The 20,789-nt window shown below is 41.6% G+C and overlaps 1 protein-coding gene across 4 annotated transcripts in view; it reads left to right on the top strand.

Annotated features, from left to right (window-relative positions):
• The first annotated feature begins 203 nt into the window (after nucleotides 1-203).
• The window catches only part of lnx1 (ligand of numb-protein X 1), a 52,966-nt gene continuing 32,380 nt past the window's right edge, over nucleotides 204-20,789 (top strand). For 2 of the 4 annotated variants that reach the window (XM_089001160.1, XM_089001156.1), the window contains exons 1-3: nucleotides 204-369; nucleotides 6,543-7,334; nucleotides 7,440-7,874. In XM_089001160.1, coding sequence (XP_088857286.1) covers nucleotides 7,048-7,334; nucleotides 7,440-7,874 — 722 coding nt within the window. In that variant the 5' untranslated portion in view covers nucleotides 204-369; nucleotides 6,543-7,047. The remainder of the gene's footprint in view (nucleotides 370-6,542; nucleotides 7,335-7,439; nucleotides 7,875-20,789) is intronic. The other 2 variants (XM_089001159.1, XM_089001157.1) reach the window with 2 other exon arrangements.

The raw sequence follows: 20,789 nt of genomic DNA, 5'->3' as shown, positions 1-20,789 counted from the left end.
TATTTTTTTCCAAGATGCTTCTGTTTACCTTGTGCGTCCTCTTTGCTTCTTTTCAACCAAAACACTCACATGGTTTTTTTTTTACGCCTGCTGGGTGATCAGGTTTATCCAGTTTGTCCTTTTTTTTTTTTACAGTATCTTTAGCCCCACCCCTGTCTGCGTTGCCACTTCCTTCTTCATACTCACCTTTACGCCTCTCGCAGGTGAGCTGCCGCCTGCGATGTCAGCTGGAGAATTCCCCCGAAGAGCAGCGCTGCTAGGATAAAGTTTCCCGACCGAGCTAGCGCAAGGACAAAGTCCTTTCTTCCGCTTCCCTTTTTTCCCTGTGGTTTAATGTTACAACATTCTACCTGCCCAGGTGAACTGCAAGTAAGTGTACTTTTTGTGTTTTACCCACATTCAACAAATCAAGTGAATTTAGGTTGTTTTAATGGTATCTGGTTGTGTTTTGGTTGCTGTATGTTTAGATTGTATATTTGGTACACAGTGTTGTGATTTGAGTAGTTTGTTTGAATAGTAAAGACACATTTTTTTTCTGTTCTGCTCAACTTGCGCTTTCACTCTACTTAGCCAATGTCATACGTTTACATTCCGTACTTGAATAGACAAGCTGCAATTGCTTTGAATTCCTTGTCGTTAGAAAAAAAAAAAACGTTTTTTTTCCTATGACTTTAAAGGACAACCGACACCATTTTTTGTTTCCTAACTGACATCAGAAAAACGTTTGATAGCATCTAAAATACCCAAAACACGCAGACTGATATTTTTAGTCAAATGCAAAACACCAATAAAAATGAGTTAAAGTGTCCCAAAACAACTTCAAAATGACCCAGAAAATGGCGAGTTTCAGAAGGTCCCGCCCCCTTGTTCGTGACGTCACGCCAGGACATCTTGCCTTGCTCTAAAATCAAAACAATGGCTTCAGGTTTGGAGAAGATGCTTTCTTGTTACTCGTCCAGTTATGAATATGATTCAAATACAGTAAAGTCTCGTTATATCGATATTCAAGGGAGTCTGAAAAAATATCGATATAACCGGGACTATCGATATATCCGACCCTGTTTGCATGTAATTTTCTCCGTGCGTGCATAGAAATAGTATCGATATAACCGGGGCTATCGATATATCCGATATCGATATAACGAGACTTTACTGTAGTTCTGAAGAGGAAAGCATAAATGTTTGCAATCGATTAAAGAAGTCCTTTCGGATCATTTTGAGGTATCTGGACTCCAATGTAACACCCAGAAAATGCACAAGATGGCGCCCAAGCTCCTTTGGAAATGGGCTGATTTATCTGCTAGGAATTTGTGTCAACTACTATCAAATAGTAGTCTTGGTGAATTACACAAGGATTCACCATCGCGTTATTTATGTGTTTTCCTTCTAATTTCGCCATCAACACGAAGTTTTCAGACCAAACAAAGTACCCAAAATGCATTGTGTGTCACTTTCTCGGTCAGGGGCGTTCCAGACGTGACGTCACGTCAGGAATCGTCACCAACGCGAAAACATGACTTTCGGAATATTCAGCGCGAGTCTTAAAACGTAAAATATAGCTATATGCGGTGGAATCTTTGTAAAATACACTAAGTAGAAGTCATTGAATGTGATTTTACAAATTATGGACACAACTTGCGTGGAGGCGTCGGTTGTCCTTTACAGGTTCTATTTTTGTCGAGAGTCGCACGTGCGTTCGACATAAAAACTGGCACATCTTCATTTTCTAGCCAGGCCAAGTTTACTTTCACTGTGTTTGGGAATTTGGCAGACTGCCTTGCATCTGTGTGGGCTTTCCGGCAAGCTGGTGGAATTTTCCGTTTTACACACCCGCCACACCTGACAATTTGGTGACATGAAACTTTGGACTTAGGACAAGTTGCCAAAATAAGCTGACAGCTTGATAGCCTGATAGCTTAACAACTAGCTACTGATCAACCTAGCTATCTAGCTGTCTAGCTGTATTTATTTATTTATTTATTTATTTGTTTATTTATAGCTACCTACCTTCTTACCTACCTAAACCCATCCATCCACCCAAACCCAGCTACCTACCTAGCTACATACCTATCTAGCTACCCATCCATCTACCCACCTACCTACCTAACCCACTTATCCACCCAAAACCACCTTCTTACCTAGTTACCTACTGACCTAACTACCCACCAACATACCTACCTCCCTACCTACCTACCAAGCTACCTACCTAGTTACATCTACTTTGCTACCCACCCACCTATGTACCTAACTCACTTATCCACCCAAAACCATCTTCTTACCTACCTACCTAACCACCTACCTACCGACACGCCTACCTACCAGCCTACCAACCTACCTACCTATTTACCTACCTACCAACCTACCTATCTATTTACCTACCTACATACCTACCCAGATACCTACCTAGCTACCTACCTACCCAGATACCTGCCTAGCTACATACCTACCTAGCTACCCACTCACCTACGTACTGACCTAACCCACCTATCCACCCAAAACCACCTTCCTACCTAGCTACCTATCAACCTAGATACCCACCTACCTACCCACCAAACCACCTACCGAACCCACTCATCCACCCAAACCCACCTACCTACGTAGCTATCCACCTACCCACCCACATACCTCTCTATCTACCTGCCTACCCACCCAATTACCTACCTAACCCACCCGTCCACCTAAACCCAGCTACCTACCTACCTACCTACCGAACCCACTCATCTACCTACCTAGCTATCACCCCCACACTACTCTACTACCTACCTACCTACCTACCTACCTACCTAACCCACCCGTCCACCCAAACCCAGCTACCTACCTAGCTATTAACCTACCCACCCACCCACCTAACTACCTACCTAGCTACCCACCTACCTACCTAGTTACCCACCTACCTACCTGCCTACCTATCTACCTACCTACCCACCTACCTACCTCCCTACCTCCCTACATACCTACCTGTACCTTGCTACCTACCCACCCACCTATCTACCTAACCAGCCACCCACCCAAATCTACCTATTTAATGTACAGATAGATTAGCTCTGTTATCTTGTTGGATTGTTTCATGTTATTTCCGCTGTATTTCAAGCGCCGTTCGGGACACGGAGGACTGTCATACTGCACAGATTGAACTCGCTGTGTCGCTAAAGGTTTACCTAGCTGATTAGCTATCTATCTAGCTGTCTATTTATCTCACTTGTTGCTTAACTAGCTATCTAAATTGTTATTTTAGAAACATATATCTACCCTAGCCAATTTTCTGAATGTCTCTATCCAGTTAGATATTGATTTTCCCGATTGCAGTTTGATAGCCATCCAGCCTTTTCTCCATTAGCTAGACTCATTAGCTAGCTTCCTAGCTTACTCACAAGCAAATTATCTGTTATGGCGTGAGAATCAATATGAAAAGTGTGTGAATTTGAATTCAAGAAGAGCAGGTTTAACTAAGTTAATGTGAAATCATCATAAGAAATCTGCCTACCTGGAATTTGCTATGATTCAGCAACATGCCTGAACAAAAAGGTGACTTGATTGTGTTTTGGCATGTCCAATGTTAATTTGTTGCTCCAAGTAAATGTTTAATTTCATGTCCAAGCAGAGTCGCTCACTCATCCGTCAAACACGCTGCCAGTTAGCAGAAAAATGAAGCTTCAAGGGCCGCCATTTTGTTATTTGTTTTTCTATTTTGGAAGCGTTTACGCGTGGATCTTGAAATGTCAGCTGCTTCCTTCAACATTGGATTTTTCATTCATGACTAAAAACACAATATCGTCTGGTAATCAGACCATATTGTACTCCACTTTCACCTTTTGAAATGTTCACATTTGCATTCTTTTTCTATCATTTGTCTGTTTTAGTGAAAAGGCAAAAAAAAGGGCAAAACAACAGCAAACCATAAACACACGTGCCCTTAAATAAACTGAAACATGAGCCTGTCGTGCCAAGAGCCGTTCCCTCATTTTGTTATCACGTAGAACAAAAAGTGATTACTGTGTAGTTTTGAAGTGTTTGTATATTACATTGCAGGTTGAGTTATTGATTAAATGTTGGCGTACAGGTACATGTTGAACAACCGCCTTATCGCACCCCCCGCCCACCCAATGGAACGCGGGTGTGTGCGGTTTTGTGAAGGCATGTGTGTGCCCCATGTGCATGTCTGTTCGCGCATTTGTGTGCATGGGAAAAGGCTTTTAATGTGTTATCCTCCTAGATAGCCAGCCAGCTAGATAGTGAATAGCTAGCTAGCTAGATAGCTAGCCAACCAGCCAGATAGATAATAGATAGCAAAAAGCTAGCTAACCAGCCAGATAGCTAATATATAGCAAAAACCTAGCTAACCAGCCAGATAGCTAATAGATAGCAAATTGCTAGCAAATGATAATAATAATAATAATAATAATAATAATAATAATAATAATAATAATAATAATCATAATAATAATCATAATCATAATCATAATAATAATAATAATAATAATAATAATAATAATCATAATAATAATAAATAGCTATGTGTATGTACTCCTAAAAGTCAATATTTTGTGGGTCCTGCAATGTGAGTGAAAATGACAAAAACCCTGGTACTGGAATGGATACATTTTTACACCTTGCCTGGCTATGAATGAGATTTAAAAAAACATTTAAAAAAACTGTGGGCAAAAAAATTCACATGCCATCAAATCAGGCTGTAATTTGATGGCATGTGATTTTTTTAAGAACATAATAATAATCCATTTCATTTCTAAGCGCCTTTCAAAACTCTCAATGTCACTTTACAGTCACCAACAATTTTTCTGTTGGTGAGCAACGGCAGCCACATGCGCCAGCGTTCACTCAACCCGGAAGCTAGCTAGCTAATAGCTAGTTAATAGCGTGCCACCTAGACGGCTAGCTAGACAAATAGCGAATAGATAGCTACCTAGATAACCAGCCAATTAGTCAGATAGCTAATAAACAGCAAAGAGATAGCTAGTTAGTTAGATAGCTAATAGACAGCAAATAGGTAGCGAGCTAGATAGCCAGCTAGATATTTAGATATCTAATAGACTGCAAATAAATAGCCAGCTAGTTAGTTAGATAGCTAATAGACAGAAAATAGATAGCTAGCTAGATAGCCAGCTAGATAGTTAGATAGCTAATAGACAGCAAATAGATCTTGTCTTATATCCTTCCATCGGTCTACAGCACAGGTGTCAAAGTCAAGGCCCGCGGGCCAAATCTGGCCCGCCACATCATTTTTTTCGGCCCGCGAAAGCAAATCAAACTTGTTAAATTCCATGATGATTGCTAAAATCTGAGCCAAAATTTCATATTTTTGGATGTCAACCACAATAAAAGTCATTATTCTTGACTTCAGATTTGAAAACGAGTTATTCATTAATTTGCTGTGTGCTCTACATGTAATATTTGAAGGGATTTAAACATTCTAATGGGTTCCCCAAATTCAAAACGGCCCTCGAGAGGAAACCATAACTACAATCTGGCCCGCGGCAAAAAATGACTTTGACACCCCTGGTCTACAGAGTGTCATTTGTGTCGTTCTGGCATTGTGATGCCGCAGCCAAGAGCCAATGACGGGTCTTGAAACCAAGTGGCATCCCGTTGTTTGAGAAACCCATTGCCAAGGTGACGTTTGTCTGACGGAGCCCATCTGCTTTTTGTATGACGTCAACCAAAGTAACAACACCACAGAGAGAACTAGCATGTTGACTGCATACATGTTGCTGCTCAACAGATTATAACTGCAGAACTGCTGAGTAGAATGCAGAGCCCTACTTCTTTGCCTATTACGGTGACTACATCATCCGCAACGGGGGCGTCTTGCAGTTTACCCACCAATGTCACGCACGGACCCCTATGAGTCATATTATCTTTTTACAGTGTCAAGCACCGCATACTCGTCCGCACTATCGTTTCAGCCACGATGATTTTGATCCAAATCAGGGATGCCACAAGGATTGATCTTAAAAAGACAATTTCCATCCAAAGACCTTGTTAAGAGCAATTACAGTAAAGTCTTGTTATATCGATATCGGATATATCGATAGTCCCGGTTATATCGATACTATTTCTATGCACGCACGGAGAAAATTACATGCAAACAGGGTCGGATATATCGATAGTCCCGGTTATATCGATATTTTTTCGGACTTCCTTGAATATCGATATAACGACACTTTACTGTATTATCAGCAAAATGTTTAGCAAACTACCAAAGAGAAGAAGTCCATCCATCCGGACTTTACGTTGGGCTTGCGCTCGTAAGTAAAATAGGGCCCTTCATCCGGAGTGAACTGACCCACAGTTCTTGCATGCAACTTCTTATTTGGTGCACTGCAGGGGGTTGGATGAGATAGTTTGCACAATCAGTCCAAGACTGGTCTGTATCTTTTGGTCTATAGAGCATTCACACTAGGCCCAACCAGAGGATGCTTGTAAGCATACTTAGATAACATCAAGATGTTGTCTTAGTGCAGGGGTCCTTAATCTTTTTGGAGGCACTGAACCCCACGAGTTTCATATGCTCCTTTATCGAACAGGGGTCAACACTGGAGGACACTGATTCGCTGTGGCGACCCCTGAAGGGAAAAGAAGAAGATTCACCGAACCCTTCTTTCAATGACTGTGCCCACCAACTGCAGACGAGACTGAGGGGGTGGACCTCTGCGTTGGGGGATCCACCGAACCCCTGAGACCGAACACAGTTTAAGAACCACTGTCTTAGTGGATTTCTTAATTGATGGGTCTTTGTTTTTGGAGGATTGTTTAGACTTGACCAAATTTATTACAAGTGATCTGGATCCACTTTAGGCACCAAGGTTCAGATGGTTGTGTTGAAGTCTGACCAAAACCAACTGTGTCCCGAAGCAAATATGGTTCCTGCTTTTGGTTCTCACTGGTTGAACTGAACTACGACCAAGAACCAGGATGAACTTTGTTCACTGATGTTTCATATCTCTTCTTCTCAATGCTAGGTTACCCTTCAATATGTCCCTCTTGTGTCCAATTGATCGGGTCTAACCAGAACTGCAGCCTCGACTCACAATGGCGGAGGCCTCTGCACCGCCTCTCAACGACCCCATCTGCCAGATCTGCCTGCAGCCACTCGACCAACCGTCGGATACGCCCTGCGGACACACCTACTGTCAGACGTGTCTTGCTTGCTGCCTTTTGGAGAGTAACCAGTGCCCGGTTTGCCGCCAGCCCCTCAAACTACAGAACAGCGTGGAACCTGGCGTGCTTATGCGCACAATGATGGATAAGCTGGCTCTGACTTGGCCCACCACTCAAATCCAGACTCCTTCTGACCGGGAGGACTCCATGAACACCAGGTAGGACAATCCAAACACTGGTGCCATTGCTACCTGTGCTAAATACCAAGAGTGAGAAGCTGCGAAGCTACGAATTTTCTTGAAAATTGTCCCCAACATTTTCAGTGTGCAGCCAGAACCTGAGGAGGTCATGGAGGACGCCCCAGCACCCCCGGCTTCCTCATCAGATCCGGGTGGTCAATCGCCGCAACCGGACCTTTGCGTCTCATGCGGTCACAGCCACCAGTTAGAGGAGAACCACGAGTACCTTTACAAAGAAGAGGTCGACAACGACCTGATGTGCCACATCTGCCTGCAGCCTCTTATCCGACCACTGGACACACCTTGCGGGCACACGTACTGCCAGGAGTGCCTCACCAGTTTCCTGCTCGAGAGCGACTTCTGTCCAGTGTGTCGAGCGCCCCTCATGTTGCAGAACTGCAGGAAGCCAAGCTTACTGGTGCACAAGCTGCTCGACAAGCTGACTGTGGTTTGCCCCTTCAAGGATCACTGCACTGAAGTTTTGGCCCGGGGTGACATGGAGGACCACATCAGAAGCAGGTGAGGAGGCTAACACCAAACTGTAGTTGATCGAAAGGCCTTTGGAGAGAGCTCTTAAGGCCTTATATACACACATTTCTTCTAAATTATCAAACTTCGGCGTCAGTGCCTAAAAGGGAAAGCTTTCATCCAAACTAACACAACCCCCACTCCATGTTTATCCAACATTAAGAGCACTGTGTTTTGGTTTCCTTTCGGTCGGGCTGGGTTTTCATTAACGCTCATTAGCACTCGGCTAGCCCGAAGGCCTCTGAGATGATGAGTGCATCTCAGCAAGATTATCGCACATAGAGGGATAGTTTACATCTGCTTTCAAGTAAGCAAAGCTACTCAACAGAGTAGCAACACAGCTAGCAAGACTGCTAGCAAGACAGCTAGGTATCTATCTATCTATCTATCTATCTATCTATCTATCTATCTATCTATCTATCTATCTATCTATCTATCTATCTATCTATCTATCTATCTATCTGTCTGTCTGTCTGTCTGTCTGTCTGTCTGTCTGTCTGTCTGTCTGTCCATCTAAATCGCCATCTATTTGTATTGCTAAATAGCTATCTATCTAGCTTAATAGTTATCTAGATAGCTTGAAAAATAGCTATCTAGCTAAATAGCTTTCTAGATAGCTTGAAAAATAGCTATATAGCTACATATCATACATCATACATATATAGCTAGCTCACTAAATAGCTCTCTAGCAAGCAAGCTCAACAGCAAAACCAAGCAAGCTCAACAGCAAAATAGCTAGCTAGATAGCTAACTAGTTAGCTACCGAGATAGATAGACAGATAGCTACCTAGTTGTCTTCCGAGCTAGCTGTCTTGCTAGATAGCTGTCTTGCTAGCTGATAGATACATTGTCATTGTAAAATGCGAAAAAGCTCCAACTTTGAACACGAGCAATGTGTGTGTGTTTGTGTGTGTGTGTGTGTGTGTGTGTGTGTGTGTGTGTGTGTGTGTGTGTGTGTGTGTGTGTGTGTGTGTGTGTGTGTGTGTGTGTGTGTTAGCCCGTTGATGGGTAAGCAGTTAGCCCATTGATGGCTAACTACCAAGTTGTTACCGCTAACAAATAGCAGTGTTGATCTTTCTCGTCCACTCAATGATGACGGCAAGCTTTCATATGAATTTTGAAGCTTATTTTTCTTCTATTCCCTACGTTTTTCTTAAAAGTCTCCAATAACTCCTTATTTGACAAATGAGCGCAGCAATCACCTGGAACCTGACTAGCAAGCGATTAGCATGAGAAGCTATTGCTCACATTTGAATAACAGACAGTTTTTGAGTGACTTTTTAGGCATATGTTTACCCCAAAAAACCCAGATTTTGAGGGTTACAAAGGAACGTCGGCAATGTAAGTAATACATTACAGTTAACCAATTGCTAGCGACCCTTTCGCTATACGTCGCAGGTCTTGGTGCCTATTTTTAAGGACCCACTTGTACCTCCATCTATATGTTAGGATGTAATTTATACTTGACAGTAACAAGGAAACTTAAGGTGTACTGTCGCGGTACAGCGCATCCGTGATTCTTTTCACCGTACGTTGCTTCTCTCCGGGCGATGAACGGCACATTCTCAACAGTCACTCGGGATAGGAAGGGAATTATAAACAATTTCTACGAATGACACCCTTCACCACACTTGCCACAGTGGGAGGGGCTGGCGGCAATTTCAGAGAGAAATCTGGCAGCGGTTCAAGTGTTGTCATGGTTTGAGACCGCCATGCCGTGCCGTGCCGTGCCATCTGGTCATATTTGCTGCTTTCACGCTTGTTGAATCTTGCTCTGTATCAGGAGTGTTGATGAAGAGTTATTTAAGACACAATCCGATGTAAAAGTGACAAAGTTTTCATCCGAGATATTCAATATCCCCACTGGGTTTGACGGCTGATCGTGTTGGAACTTGTTTGGAATCCAGTCTGATGTATCTGCGAGTTGACAAATAGCTTTTTTTCAGTGCTACTAGATATGGCAATGGGACTCTTAATTAGGGACTCCGGCTGTTTGGAGATTGGTCAAAGTCAATCAGGGAATTGATTTGGAAGCTAGTGAGTTTTGGGTAAATATTGCTTATCCTTATAAGTCAGCATACCGTGATAACTCGGTTTACGAAGCGCTTGGCTTACGAATCTTTCAGTTTATGAACATTAAATTTATGAAATTTTTACCTTGGCATACGAACTATTTTTCGGGATACACACGGAGCTGCCACAATGAGTGATGTGTCGTTCGCGAACGAGCCCGTTCTCCTAACAAGAAAAGGGCTACCGGCTTGTTTTGGTCCTCTATTCCCCGACCCCAGTCGTCGGTTAAAGCCACGTGATTGGTCAAGAACGCAGCAGTGAGGGGAGGTGGTTTAAACATTAAAGAGACAGGCAGACGACAGAGAGAGAGTGACAAAATGGATAGAAAACAGTGAAATTTTCAACTTTGATAGTTCAAAGGCAGAGTGTAGACTGCAAGGTTAAAATTCCCATCAATCAGGCTCCACAAATAACCCGCACACGCCATCTGTACACTTAGTACACTGTACTGTACACTGTACAAAAAGCTATCAACCCAGCTAAACAGAACACAATTGATGAGGAACTAGGTAAAATGATCGCAGAGCAAGCTTTGAAAGGCGCTTAAAATGTAATGTATTATTATTATTATTATTATTATTATTATTATTATTGCCCAGCAAATTTTTAAAATATCACTCCTGACACCAGTTTTAAAAATAATGGACCCGTGTCATCAATTATACAGGAAGGCCGCCATTCGCTATTCTCTCAATGTTATTGTCAATTACAGTTTCGTAAAATAACACTGCATCATAACAACAGAAATGTGATCAGATTTTGAACCTCTCACATGACCACCATAAAAATGAACAACGACAAATTGTATGTTCCCTCACTGTGATTATTCAACTCATCCAATATATATAAGCAATCGCTTCAATCCTCATCTTTTTAGTCAAAGTGATCGTAATAGAGCAACACGGCAAGATGATTATTACCGTGAAGTAATAATCGTTTGCCGTGGGTGTGGAAATTAACAAGGACATTTCAGACGGGAGTGTGTCGGAGCGTTAATGTAGAAAGCTATTAAAACGACTCCTCAAGGGGGCCACGCCACTTTCAACACGTAAACGGCGTCCCATCGCAATTTCCATTTCGCCATGCATACCCTGCAGACTATTCAAATAGGACAGGAAAATGTAATCTACGCCGCAGCGACACATTCAGCCTGTAAGCAAAGTACTTTCATGCGGGCTAGTTGATTTACAACCTGCTGAAAAAATAAATAAATACATAAATCTACACTGACAAAATCAATTGTTTTAAGTGTATCAAATACAGTGATACCGTGGCTTACAAACTTAATTGGTTCCCAGACAGAGTGTGTAAGGCGAAAAGTGTGTATCCCAAAAAATAATTTTCCTTAGGAAACCATTAAAATGACAATAATCCGTTCCCAGGTCCCCATGCGTTGAATAGAAGCTACGATAGAGGCTGCGGTTGCGTAATGCACTTACTAAAGAGAATACAATACAATACAGAATCTCCAAATTTACCTCACTGGTGCTTAAAGGACAACCAATGCCTCCAGACAAGTGAAAACTTCGTGTTGATCCATGTTGAGGGCAAAATTAGAAGTAAAACACATAAATAACACGATGGGGAATCGTTGTGTGTTGCACCAAGACTACTATTTGATACTAGTTGACACAAATTCCCAGCATAAAAATCAACCCATTTCCAACGGAGCTTGTGCGCCATCTTGTGCATTTTCTAGGGCGCTACATTGGAGTCCACACGGCTCGAATTGATACGGAAGGACTTCTTTAATCGATTCCAAACATTTATGCTTTCCTCTTCAGAACTATTTGAATCACATTAATAACTGGATGAGTAACAAGAAAACATCTCCTCAGAATCTGAACTCTCTGAAGCCATTGTTTTGATTCTGGAGCAAGGCAGTGTGTGACCATTAGTGACGTCACGAACAAGGGGGCGGGACTTTGTGAATCTGCCCAATTCCAAGCTCATTTTGTGGCAGTTTTGGGACACTTTAAGTCATTTTTATTGGTGTTTTTCATTTGACTAAAAATATCAGCCTGCGTGTTTTGGGTGTTTTAGATGCTATAAAACGTTTTTCTGATGTCAGTTAGGAAACAAAAGAATGGTGTCTGTTTTCCTTTAATAAGGGGAATTGCAATCATTAATAAGGGGAGCAAAAGTAATACTGGATCATATGGCGTATATATTTTTTATCGTTGCGTACGTTCGATTATGAAAGCATAATGTGCGCATGCGCGATAAACTGCATTTCTGCTTGTGTTAGCGTTTTTTTTTTTAATCATTTCAAATAATGTACGGCGTACTACTACTTTTAGACGGCAATTATAATCATTTATAAGGGCAGCTATTAGCCAAGGTTGACAGGTATGGACTCTCTACACTAGGCAGGTTCATTCCAGCCGTCACACCAATCTGCTGCACAGCGAGTGGCCCCATCGATGAAGAGGATTGAGGGAGGGGGGGAGCGGCGGGTGGGCGATGCGGGGGGGTGGGGGGTGATCTTTCATCCATATCCTCCTGCTCGCTCTCCTCTCCTTGGGAGGCCAATGCGGAGGACGTCCATGTCGCGCGAGTATATGTACGTGGGGGAAGCGACCAAGCAGGTAGCCCCCACCTCTCCCCCCTCTACCTTCCTCAATTTGGTCCGTTCCATCTCGCCACCCTACCCCCCTTCTCATTGGTTTCTGCTGCAGTATAAGTCACACAGCCTGCGCTCTTGTCGCGAACGCATAACAGCCACGCACGCACGCACGCGCAACGATGGAGACAAACACACATGAGCACAAATCCTCTTACAACTGGACGCTGCCCAGAGCAGATTAAAAGGGGGGAGGGGTTCAAGGGGGGGGGAGGGGTGGCTGCACATCTCCGATTGTATTCCAAATGTGCCACCTTCCTTCTTCTTATTCTTCTTTCTGCACTTTGTCCTTTTCCTGCTCTACCACAGCGGGACCTTCTTCTTCTTCTACAACGGGGAGTTAGCGTGGCGGGTAAAGAGGTGGTTAGGGGTGGCTGGCGGTGGGGGCGGGGGGGGGGTGTCTGGTGTAAAGTAGTGGAGGTGGTAGAGGAAGACGAGGAGTGGTGGTGGTAGGGGGGAAGAGTGCGAAGAAGGAGCGGCGAGGAGGCGACCATGAAGGCTCTGTTGCTGCTGGTTCTACCCTGGCTCAGCCCGGCTAACTACACTGACAATTTGGGCAACCTGCACATCCTTTATTCTGAGCTGTGAGTACAAACCCCCCTTTCACACCGTCAAACCATAACATCAACACCCCCCCCCCCCCATGAACTGTCCATTCTTTCCATCCCACTACAATGTGTTTACCATCAAACCTACTCCCATCCGGACCATTGGATGAGTCCGGGCGCAAGACCATAGACGCGCTAGAGTCTGCAGGTAGAGCATCGAGCTCTCCGGGATTGTTTGGATCGTGCAGAATTTTGGCGCTGATAACACTTGAAACTGCCAGAGTCACCCCAGATGGTGCGTTCTTCACAAACGGCGCAGTTTAGCTTCTGTCTGTGTAGGCTCTCAGTCATACAGGATTGGTCCATCAATGAAAAGGTTTCTTGAACCGTCATCTGTACTTCTTTGAAGATTTCGCTCCTCATCCGAGAAGCTTTGTCAGCAAAGTAAATTTTTTGCTGGTAGCTTTGGCCCTATATATGAATTAATAAATAAATAAAATGAATCAATAACCCATTCTTCAAGACGAAATGCGGTATATACGGTATATATTTTTTTTACTTTGAATTGGAGTCAACCAGGTGTGCCTTATATATTGGATTGGATTGAATATGCCTTTATTAGTCTCACAGTGGAGAAATTTACATTTCACAGCAGCAAAGTGATGAAAGGAATGAAAGTCTATATATATGAAGTCATATATAAGGCAACTACTCCATTTCCCCCTGTAGAAGAAATGGTGACCCAGTCTCTACTGTAGTGCCTTATAATGTCGTGTACCTTATATTTGGAAAACTTTTATATATTATATTTGGAAAACTTTTTTCATTCATTAAAGGTTCGCCTTATAGTCCGGTGCGCCTTATACAGTGAGACCTCAACTTACGAACTTAATTGGTTCCCAGACAGATTGTGTAAGGCGAAAAGTGTGTATCTCAAAAAAAATTCCCATAGGAAACCATTAAAATGGGAATAATCCGTTCCCGGGTTTCCATAAAATATACTTTTCAACTAAATAAGCCTTAAAACTACACACACCATACCTCATTTTATGTATAATAAATGTGCTACTGTATTGTAATGAAAGAAATACACTGCATTGTATCATAAAGTCACTTTATTTACATTTGTGATGGTCATTGATGGCTTGATGGATGGTGTTGGAGGTCGAAGGTCAAAGGGAATTGCTGTTTGGAAAGAGTCACATTCCATAAGGACTGTAATTAAAGAAATAAACTGCTATAAAATAAAGTTTTATTTACCTTTTTGATGGTCGTTGATGGCTTATGGAAGGAGAGTCACCATCCATAAGGACTGTTGGTAACTTAACCTCTGGTGCTGTTCGGTCGTGTGCTTCCGCCGAAGATCACTCCGCCAGCCGTGGTGGGTGTGTATCATAAAAATTGTGCTTATTATAAGGTTTACTTTTCATAAATTTGACGTTTGTAAGACGAAAAGTTTGTAAAATAAGGTGTTTGTAAGTTGAGGTCTCACTGTACAGGTAACATCCGAGTTACGACCGGGTTCCGTTCCGACAAAACGGTCGCAAGTCAAACAGTCGTAAATCGCAAAGCATTCAAAATGGTTGACGTGAGGATCACATGATCATAACAAACGACGATAGGCTAACATCTCCTATACGACAGGATAGTATACGATGTCAATCTGTTGTTTTTAAGCAACGTTTTCGATTGAATACTATTATACACCAAAATGTTACAGTTCATTTATAGATCTTATCACTTTTAGTGTCATTTTAATCATTTTATACTTCGTATTATCAATCTTTATTACTGTGTCGACGCAAACGCTTTCTGCTGACCCAAATGTGCGTGGCTTCCCACGCATGCGAGCTGTCGGAAAATCGCTCTCCCTGAGAGAAGAAAGAAAAAGGGCTGGCGGTCGTGGTCGTAAGTACGGGTGGTCGTAACTCGCGCCGGTCGTAAATCAGATGTGTTACCTGGATATGGCAAAAGTTTGAAAAGACATAATTTATTGGGGGTGTGCCATATACTCCGGTGCGCCTTATACACTGAAAAATACAGTACTCTGGCTTTTTCATGCATCCAAAAACATACATTAGGTTAATCAAAGACTCTAAAATCTCCATTTCGGGAAATGTGGATGGCTAGTATACTTTCCACTCAGACTGTTATCAGATGAGATAAGAAAAGAGAGTATAAGGTCACTTCCTGTGCTTTTTTTTTTACCCTCCATCTGCCCTTACATACGCCCGCTTGACTTCTAATAGCGCCCGCTTACTGTATGTGGGTCAGTTGGAGCGTGGCGAGCTTCGGGGGCAAATCGTCATCGTGTGTGTAAGGGGGTGTGTGGGGGTGCGGGGAGGTGAGCGTCTGCCTCTCACGATCGTTCGTTTACGATGTGACGGACAAGCGTGGACGTCGTGTTTTTCCGGCTGGGTGGAGACAGTGGATACGCTCTATTTTTCTTCGAGTTGACAGGAATAGGTTCGCTTCGTTTGCCTTAGTTGTCTTTTTGCTGTGAGAGTCGCGGGGTTAGATGGAGATCGTGAGATTTTTTTTTGCGATAGACAAATCCTTTCTTTGGACCGGATTTGTCTTTTTTTCAAACTGAAAGGGAAAAAAAAAACATGTAAAAGGTAGCTGCAGCCGGATCTCACTTGATGCTTCGTAACCAACAATCAAATCGTCTTTTCTGTATAAGATTGTCTTCGAGGAATGAATAGGCCTTAAGGTAATATGTGGCTCAAAGTGCCATGTGGCATAACAATCGTATGTCTGTGTCGTAAAATAAAAACTCCCGAAGCTGCGTGACATATTCACGAACTCCTCTATACTAAAACAATCACTGCAAGACGATGTGCAAACATGTGTCCACTCCAGTGCCAGGGTTTTTGTCATTGTCACTCAAATTCCAGGACCCACAGAATATTGAGTTTGAGGACTAAATAAACATACAATATAGTGTTAGAAACCTGAGACTCTCTTCTTTTATCAGGAAAAAAAGTTAAATCCTAAGTTATATGGGTCTGGAGTTATATGATCTTGAAATGAGTAATAAATAAATGACATAAAATAAATAAATAAATAATTGAATAATTAAGAATAACAACAAATAAATACATACATAAATAAATATGCAAATACATAAATACATGCTGTAAATAAATAAATAAAATAATAAATACATCAATATTAAATAGATGAATGGCATGATAAATAAATAAATTAATTAATAAATAAATAAATAGGAATCACAGCTAAAGAAATAAATACATACATACATACATACATACATACATACATACATACATACATACATACATACATACAGTAAAGTCTCGTTATATCGATATTCAAGGGAGTCCGAAAAAATATCGATATAACCGGGACTATCGATATATCTGACCCTGTTTGCATGTAATTTTCTCCGTGCGTGCATAGAAATAGTATCGATATAACCGGGACTATCGATATATCCAATATCGATATAACGAGACTTTACTGTACATACATAACAATACAATACATACATACATACATACATACATACATACATACATACATACATACATACATACATACATACATACATACGTACGTACGTACATACATACATACATACATACATACATACATACATACATACATACATACGTACGTACATACCTAAATAATAAATAATAGACAATACATAAATAATAAATATTAAATAAACAATAGACAATAAATAAATAATAAATAATAAATACATGCCGGTAAATAAAATAATAAAATAATAAATACATAAACACATATATAATTAAATACATCAATAATAAATAAATAAACGACATGATAAATAAATACATACATACATACATACATACATACATACATACATACATACATACATACATACATACATACATACACACATACGCACACACGCACGCACACACATACATAAAGTCCTGTGCATAATAAAACAACCCACATCATTAGCCCTTAAAAATACAGTCGAGTTTTTTATGATTATTATTTATTATCATTATCATTATTTCGTCTGTGTAAGCTCTCAGTCGTACAGGAGTGGTCCATCGATGAGAAGGTTTCTTCAGCCGTCATCTGTACAAAAGTGAAGGTTTCGGACGTTTCGCCTCCTATCCAAGAGACTTCGTCAGCGAACTAAAGTCTGACTGGTCGTATCGGCCCCATTTATATATCCCTAATGTCCAGACCTAGTGGTGCCGGACACAGCTATGATAGGTCCCTACTCTCAGGTTGGGGGGGGCGCGGGACCCCCCCCTGTGGCCCCACTGATTGTTCCTACATTCCTGACTAACGATTGGCCTATTACCCCCACTCCCCCCGGTATCACCTCATCAGCATAACGACCCTCATCAGCATTGCGAAAGTTGCCTAACCTGTTTTGCCTGAGCAGGCTATTGTATGAACGATCCAAATTGAACCTCACACCACCAGACCGGTTTAATGAAGGATTTTGTTGTTTTATAAGAATCGCCTCTTTTACCCCCCTTTCAAACCATCTATGTTCTTTCGCTAAGATTTTAACCTCATTGTCGTCAAATGAGTGGTTAGTAGCTTTTAGGTGCAAATGTACTGCCGATTGAGGCCCACTAGTATTATCCCTGCGATGTTGATAAAGTCTTTTTTTGAGAATTTGTTGAGTCTCCCCAATGTACTGCTCTTTACAATTTTCATTCTTACAATGTATGGAATAAACTACATTACTTTGTTTTTCATTTGGTAGCCTATCTTTTGGATGCACTAATTTTTGCCTTAACGTGTTTATCGGTTTGAAATAAGTAGGAATTTTATGTTGCCAAAGGACTCTTTGTAATTTTTCAGAAACTCCTGCAATGTACGGTACTGCTACTCCTCTCCTTTTAGAATCTTGAGAATTATTGGTTTCGTTCGCTATTCTTTCTTTCTGACATTTGTTGAATGACCACTGAGGGTACCCACAGTTAGTGAGTGCTCTCCTGATATGTTTTGACTCCTTTTCTCTACCTTCAGTGCTAGTTGGTATTAGTTTAGCCCTATGCTGGAGGGTTCTGATAACTCCTAGTTTATGTTGTAAAGGGTGGTTAGAGTCAAAAAGTAAGTATTGGTCAGTGTGCGTAGCCTTCCTAAAGACTTCTGTTTTTAGCGCTCTGTCCTCTTTTATAATTACTTTACAATCCAAGAAGGCTAGTTGGTTCTCTTGAATGTCCTCACGAGTAAATTTAATGTTGAAGTCTACAGAGTTGAGATGATCTGTGAAGGATTGAATTTCTTGTTTCTTAATTATGACAAAAGTATCGTCCACATATCTAAACCAGTGTCTAGGTTTAGTCCCTGGGAAGGATGTGAGGGCCTGTTTCTCCATCTCTTCCATGTAAAGATTAGCCACTATGGGTGAAACTGGTGAGCCCATAGCACAACCATGGATTTGTTTATAAAATTTTTCCCGAAATTGAAAATACGTAGTCTGGTCTGGACATTAGGGATATATAAATGGGGCCGATACGACCAGTCAGACTTTAGTTCGCTGACGAAGTCTCTTGGATAGGAGGCGAAACGTCCGAAACCTTCACTTTTGTACAGATGACGGCTGAAGAAACCTTCTCATCCATTATCATTATTATTAGTAGTAGTAGTCGTGGTAGTAGTAGTAGTAGTAGTAGTAGAAGGGCAGTCACTCATCAGAAAAAAAACATGTTGGTGCGCTAATTTTTTTAGGTATACTACCGCCACCTATACGGCCGTAGTAGTGGTACAATAAACGGACCAAAAAATCCAAAGTGTGTTTTCTCCTCAAAAGCTTCAACACAACCATTAACCCTGGCAACGTTCAACCCTTCAACCCTCATCTACACGGTGTTTGATCACGCTTCAACATGGACGCACCCTAACGGGATTAGCAACCCCGAAGGCACGCGCTAGCTGGATACCAACTGTACGCGCCACCGGTTTCGCAGCAGAGGTTCCGAGTCGTAGGGTCATGGAACCTCATGACTCCGCCTCTTAACTAATTAGACTTTTTATCCGGGTTTCTGTCTCATTTTATCTGGACTTTGGGAGGGCTAAAGGGTTCTGAAGTCTAATAAAAGAAGAAAAAAAAACATTGGAGTACGCCACAGAAAGGGAATACAGTGATACCTTGACTTACGAATTTAATTGGTTCCCAGAAAGTGTGTGTAAGGCAAAAAGTGTGTATTCCAAACATTAATTTCCCATAGGAAGCCATTAAAATGAGAATAATCCGTTCCCAGGTCCCCATAAAACATAATTTTCAACTAAATACGCCTTAAAACTACACACAATATACCTTATTTTATGTATAATAAATGTGATATGGTATTTTAATTAAAGAAATCAACAGTACCGTATAATAAAGTCATTTTATTTACATGTGTGATGGTCGTTGATGGCTTGATGGAATGGATAATAATAAATATAATAATAATAAATGTGCTATGGTATTGTAATTAAAGTTCGTAAACCAAGGTATCACTGTACTCTCAATAAATAGCTTGGCAGAGGGCTGCAGATGTTGAGCATCCGTCATGAATGGCTACATCCCCTGCCGGCAGTATAAGACAATCTTCTTGTGTTTGAGCCTTTGTTTACAGTGTCCGTTTCGGACACTGCATCACGCTATTTTTGCAAATTTCCCCATTGTGGGCCGAATAAAGGCTTTCTGATTCTGGTTCTGAAGGCAGGAGAGCGACCACAGTCATCAATGAGCTATTTTCTCCATGTATTTCCTCCGCAATGCAGCACGTTTTAGTATCCGCTCCTAAATCATTCAAGTGCTTTCCGTCGCCCAGATGGCTTAAAAAAGCTAAATCCGTTGACCCCTTCCGCCCGAAAATGTTAGCTCTTTTTCTCATGGCTTCTTTTTGGCTCGTCCGCACAGCAAGAGTGTAAGTGACAGAGGCGGAGTTAATTCCTCACGCGAGTGCCGTGAGCGCCAGGGTTTCGGGGGTCAGGGTTGGCCGGGAGAAAGCTGGTCGCTTGTCAGCACGTGGAAGGGCGGGGTCACCGGGACGACGCCGCCGCATGCATTTTCTGCCATCTTTCTCTCTTGAGAGGATTACAACAGTTGAAATCGGGGGAAATTAGCCATGGTTTCGGTGCAGATATTGGACAAAAGGGGCTTGACAAGGGGGACAGCGGATGGTCTCGGGGTGTGAAATTGTATTATTTCTTTTGTTTTACTTCGGTAATTGTCAGATTTTTATATAACTGTGTATATATATACATTGTGTATATATATATATATATGGGTAGATAGATAGCCAGCTCGCTCACAAGCGAGCTAGCTAATGAGCAAGCTAGCGACATAACAAACGAGCTAGCTAGTGAGCTAACTAACGAGCTAGCTAGCGAGCTAACTAATGAACTAAATAGCAAGTCAACTAATGAGCTAACTAACGAGCTAGTTAGGAATCTACATATCTAGATAGCTAGGTAACTAGCTTGCTAGCTAGATAGCTTCATTTGTTTTACTTCTGTAATGGTCTGATTTTAATATTATATATTTTTGTTGGATGAAAGACAGTTATTGTCTTATTGTTTTTAGTTTTACTTATATAATGGTCAGATTTTTTAATATATATATTGGATATGCCTTTATTAGTCTCACAGTGGAGACTAATAAAGGCATATGGCATATAATAAAGGCTAATATATATA

Source organism: Hippocampus bargibanti, linkage group LG07 (genome assembly GCF_051943395.1).
Source record: "Hippocampus bargibanti isolate YZ-2025 linkage group LG07, ASM5194339v1, whole genome shotgun sequence".
Lineage (NCBI taxonomy): Eukaryota > Metazoa > Chordata > Actinopteri > Syngnathiformes > Syngnathidae > Hippocampus > Hippocampus bargibanti.
This window is presented reverse-complemented; position numbering and strand designations above follow the sequence as displayed.